At 54.6% G+C, this 4,056-nt stretch overlaps 1 protein-coding gene across 1 annotated transcript in view; it reads left to right on the forward strand.

The window, feature by feature from the left end:
* Positions 1 to 523: 523 nt before the first annotated feature.
* The window catches only part of LOC104497860 (protein turtle homolog B), a gene marked incomplete at both ends in the record, with an annotated part of 14,890 nt that continues 11,357 nt past the window's right edge, over positions 524 to 4,056 (forward strand). The window contains 3 exons of the mRNA XM_010141160.1: positions 524 to 665; positions 788 to 933; positions 3,243 to 3,385. Of these exons, the coding sequence (XP_010139462.1) occupies positions 524 to 665; positions 788 to 933; positions 3,243 to 3,385 (431 nt within the window). The remainder of the gene's footprint in view (positions 666 to 787; positions 934 to 3,242; positions 3,386 to 4,056) is intronic.

Consider the following 4,056-nt stretch of genomic DNA (forward strand, 5'->3'; position numbering starts at 1 on the left):
AAGCGCCTTGTCAGATAGCGGTGATGCATGGCAGGCCTCCTGCTCCTCTCTTCCTCTTTTATTGAATAAATCTTTAATTAGGTCAACAGCTACCGGCAGAGAGAGGAGCGCGGGGTGTCCTCTGCTCTGCTTTCGCCGTGGCAGTGAGCTATGGCTGGTGGCTCCTGGCAGTTTGCTCTTTCCCCCTGGATTTTTCTGTGGGTGATGGGATCCTGGAAATGTGCTCAGGATGAAGTGGGATATGAGCTTGTGTGTCCTGGAAGAAGCTGAGCATGGCTCAGAATGCCACAGGCACAGGGCCCCCTCCCTGAAGCTGGGATTCAGGGGTAAGGGTTGGGAAAACAGAGCCACTGTGCCCTCGAGGTCAGCCTCCACACCTCGTGATCCCAGAGGACTAGGGCCAGCTAAGCCCCAGGGTCCTCCAGCAGCTCCCAGCCAATGATGCTGTGACAGAGCTGAGCCTGAGCAGCCTTTTAGGGACACCTGTACTGGTGGGGATGACACTTTTCTCTCCCTGCTCCAGGACCTCCTTTCATTGTTTCCCCTCCGGAGAACATCACGGTCAACATCTCCCAGGATGCGCTCTTCACCTGCCAGGCCGAGGCATATCCCGGGAACCTCACCTACCTGTGGTACTGGGAGGAGGAGAACGTCTACTTCAAGAAGTGAGTTTGCGGCTGGCAGGGTGGCATGTCCTCATCCCGATCCCGAATTGTGCTGGGGCCACCAATGTGGTGGGCATCGCCTCCGGGTCTACCCTCAGTCCTCCTTCTCTCTTCTCTTGCAGTGACCTGAAGTTGAGGGTACGAATCCTGATCGATGGGACACTCATCATTTTCCGTGTCAAGCCAGAGGATTCTGGAAAATACACCTGTATCCCCAGCAACAGCCTGGGCCGCTCGCCATCAGCCTCTGCCTACCTGACAGTGCAGTGTGAGTGTGGGCAGCGGGACCTCACCCTGAGGGGGAGGGCTGGGATTGGTAATACCTGCCTCTGAGGCAGCTCCAGAGGCTCTGTTGTCCCAGTATGATACTGGGAGGCTTGGGTTGGTGTGACAGCAGCCTCTGGATGAGTGTGCAGTCATCCTCAGCAGAAGGCTGAGAGCATCCCACGTGAGCTCATAGGAGACAGGCAGTGAGAAAGCAAATGTTCTGAGCGTGCTAGGTAGCACCGCTCTGCTGGGACCAGTGTCCACCTTGGATCCGAGTGGTTTTTGACTAAGTGGGCATCTTCTGTCTGTCCTCATCGGCTGCGTCGCGTCAGGAAACACCAGACCAGGGCTCTCAGTCTCAACTACCTGCTTGTGTTTTTCGGTGTTTGTTATGGGGGCTTGTTCCTGCCATGTGGTTGTTCTGTGAGCTCGGTAGCTTTGCCTGTCATTTTTCAGGCGGTAACTGATCTAAACAAGCGGAGGAGAAGGGGCTGTAGCAGGAGCAGTGCTTCCCACGCGCGCTCTCCCCGGGCGGTAATGGGTAGTGTGCCAGCGGCATCCCGTGGCATTTGACGCTAATGGCCCCAATTGCTGCCGCTCACAATTGCAATATTGCTCTGCTCTGAAAGACTGGGCGACTTTATTTGGTAATGAAAGACGGGCTTGAGGAGAGCGGGCTCGCGACTTGGGGTGTGAAGGCTGCCGTTGGTGTGTCTGATTGCTTCCCTGGGGGGTGGGTGATGGGGCAGGGGGACGGTGTGTCTGGTGCCGTGCCCAGGCAGTGGCGTGATTCGGGGCTCGTGTGTGCCCGGCTGGGCGGCTCTTGGGAAAGCGCGCAGCCGCAGGCCATTAAATCTGCCCTGCCGCTAATCCAGGAGCGCTCTCAGGGCTGAGAGCTGTTAAAAATAGCTCTAATGGCAGGAAAAATGGCGTTTGGGCAAGCGGCTGTTCAGAGGGTCCTGCGAGGCTTCGGGGCAAGGAGGGCTGCCTGGCTCTTTGTGCTGCAAACCCCGTTCCTCCAGTGCAAACCCTCTCATCTGGACTGGGCTGACGCCTCGGGAGGGAGGTTTCCGACCCACCGACACGGCCATTGGGTTGGGACATGGCTCTGGGTCATTAGTGAGCCAGGCTGGCCCCCAGCCAGTGACCTAGTAGTGAAAGGCTCGATCTCATTACCCTCTCCCATGCCACTAGAGCCCTTGATTACATTTCCCAAGAGGTGGAGTCAAGCGGAGGGGGTTATAGCCCACTCCATATGCAGCGCTTGGCAATCTGGGTTACGGTGCCGTTGCCGGGGGCACGTGGTTGGCGTTACGTGTTTCGTAACCCAGAGCTCCCAAACTTGGCAGCTTTTTCCCCAAGAAAATGGTAAGGAGAGGGCACCCTGCTTCCTCCTTTCCTTCCTCCTGAACACCTTAGCTTCACCCCCAGCTTTGCATTTTTCTGTCAGCAGTGCAGGGATGCTGCACCCCAGCAAAACGTGTTCATCCCTTAATGCAGCGTAAGCCCTGCCAGGATTTTCCTTCCCATACCCTCGTGCTGCCGGTGTCTAGACGAGATTGTAGAAATACTCGCTCTTCTTATTAAAAGTAACTTTTTTTTTAAAAAAAGCTTCTTATTAAAGAAAGTCTAGATTCTCTCCAACCCACTCGCACTTAATTAAAAAGCTCTTAGAAGCACCGTTAATGACACATTCTAGACTGGAGGATTGCGAGACGCCTCGCTGCGTGGGCGGTGCAGCGTGGGGAAGGGAGGTTCGTATTCTAAGCTTTTTGCATCCTGTTGGAAAAGGTGGAGGTGGCTGATGCTCAACGCGACCCAACCGCGATGAGGCACGAGCTGCGAGTACAGAAAGACAGGAGGCAAAGAGCTTGCGGCAGCCCAGCCACGGATCCCTTCTCCCATCTCGGTTGCTGCAGTTGGTGTGTTCTAAGGCTCGGGAGTTGAAATAGTTTCATTCCTGGTGTGTGGAACCAGGCTGCTGGGGGTGCACCACACCCTGCGTGCACCCCACAACACAGGATGGAGCAGCTTGGGCTTCGGATAGGTGTGAGGTGGGAGCAGGAGTATTTAATGTTTCTTCTTAAATGCAACTTTTAATGAATACCCTGGACATGAGTAAAACCTCCCAGAAATGCCAGGTATTACGGTGGATTTGTCTGTAGCAAGCCTGGAGATAACAGCTGGCGGGAGCTGAGGCGGTGTTTGGTTTGGAATTCATTATAAAAGCGATGTAGATCCTCTGAAGCCAGGGGGAGGCGGGGAGATGGGCTCTTTCCCCACGCTAACGTGGTACTGCTGCTCTCCCAGATCCTGCTCGCGTGGTGAACATGCCCCCTGTCATCTACGTTCCCATCGGGATACACGGATACATCCGCTGCCCGGTCGAGGCAGAGCCCCCAGTCACGCTGGTCAAGTGGAACAAAGACGGACGTCCCCTGCGAATTGAGAAGGTAACGAAACCCCTGGGGAGGGATACAGGGGGACATGGAGGGCTTTGGACCCTGCAAACGCCAGCCAAGTGTCACCGGGCACTCTGCGGGGCCAGCCTGCCCGTCGGGAGAGAAGCCCCATGGGTGGGATGACGCTGCTTTTCCTTATCGGCTGTGGGCAGAGTGAATTTGGGTTCTCATGCAGAGCCCAGCGCCTGTAGACGCTCTGTCTGCGTCTCCCAGACCTAATGCCTACTTCCCTCTCAAGTCACCTCCTGACAGCTCTGGTTTTTTTTCCACTGGCAACTGATGGTTAAAAGACCCTTTTAACAAGTCTTATAATCATGGTTTGATAGTCTGAGCAAGGATATTAGCCATTAAATATTTAAAGAAAACGCTCAATATTTTAAATTTTTTGCTTAAATATTTACGATGGAAAGTTTTAATTCCATTTAAACCTGTTGCTCCTGTGGCAGGAGCAACTCCAGCTCCGGGCATGTGAGAGCCTCTCTGGGTGTAGGTAGCGGGGGCTCAGCTGAAGGGAAATGATAAGCTGTGGTTGGTGTAGGATAGTTAGGATCCACTTTCTTCTCCGGGCATGTGAGAGCCTCTCTGGGTGTAGGTAGCGGGGGCTCAGCTGAAGGGAAATGATAAGCTGTGGTTGGTGTAGGATAGTTAGGATCCACTTTCTT

Source organism: Buceros rhinoceros, unplaced genomic scaffold (assembly GCF_000710305.1).
Source record: "Buceros rhinoceros silvestris isolate BGI_N320 unplaced genomic scaffold, ASM71030v1 scaffold22328, whole genome shotgun sequence".
In the NCBI taxonomy this organism is placed as follows: Eukaryota; Metazoa; Chordata; class Aves; order Bucerotiformes; family Bucerotidae; genus Buceros; species Buceros rhinoceros.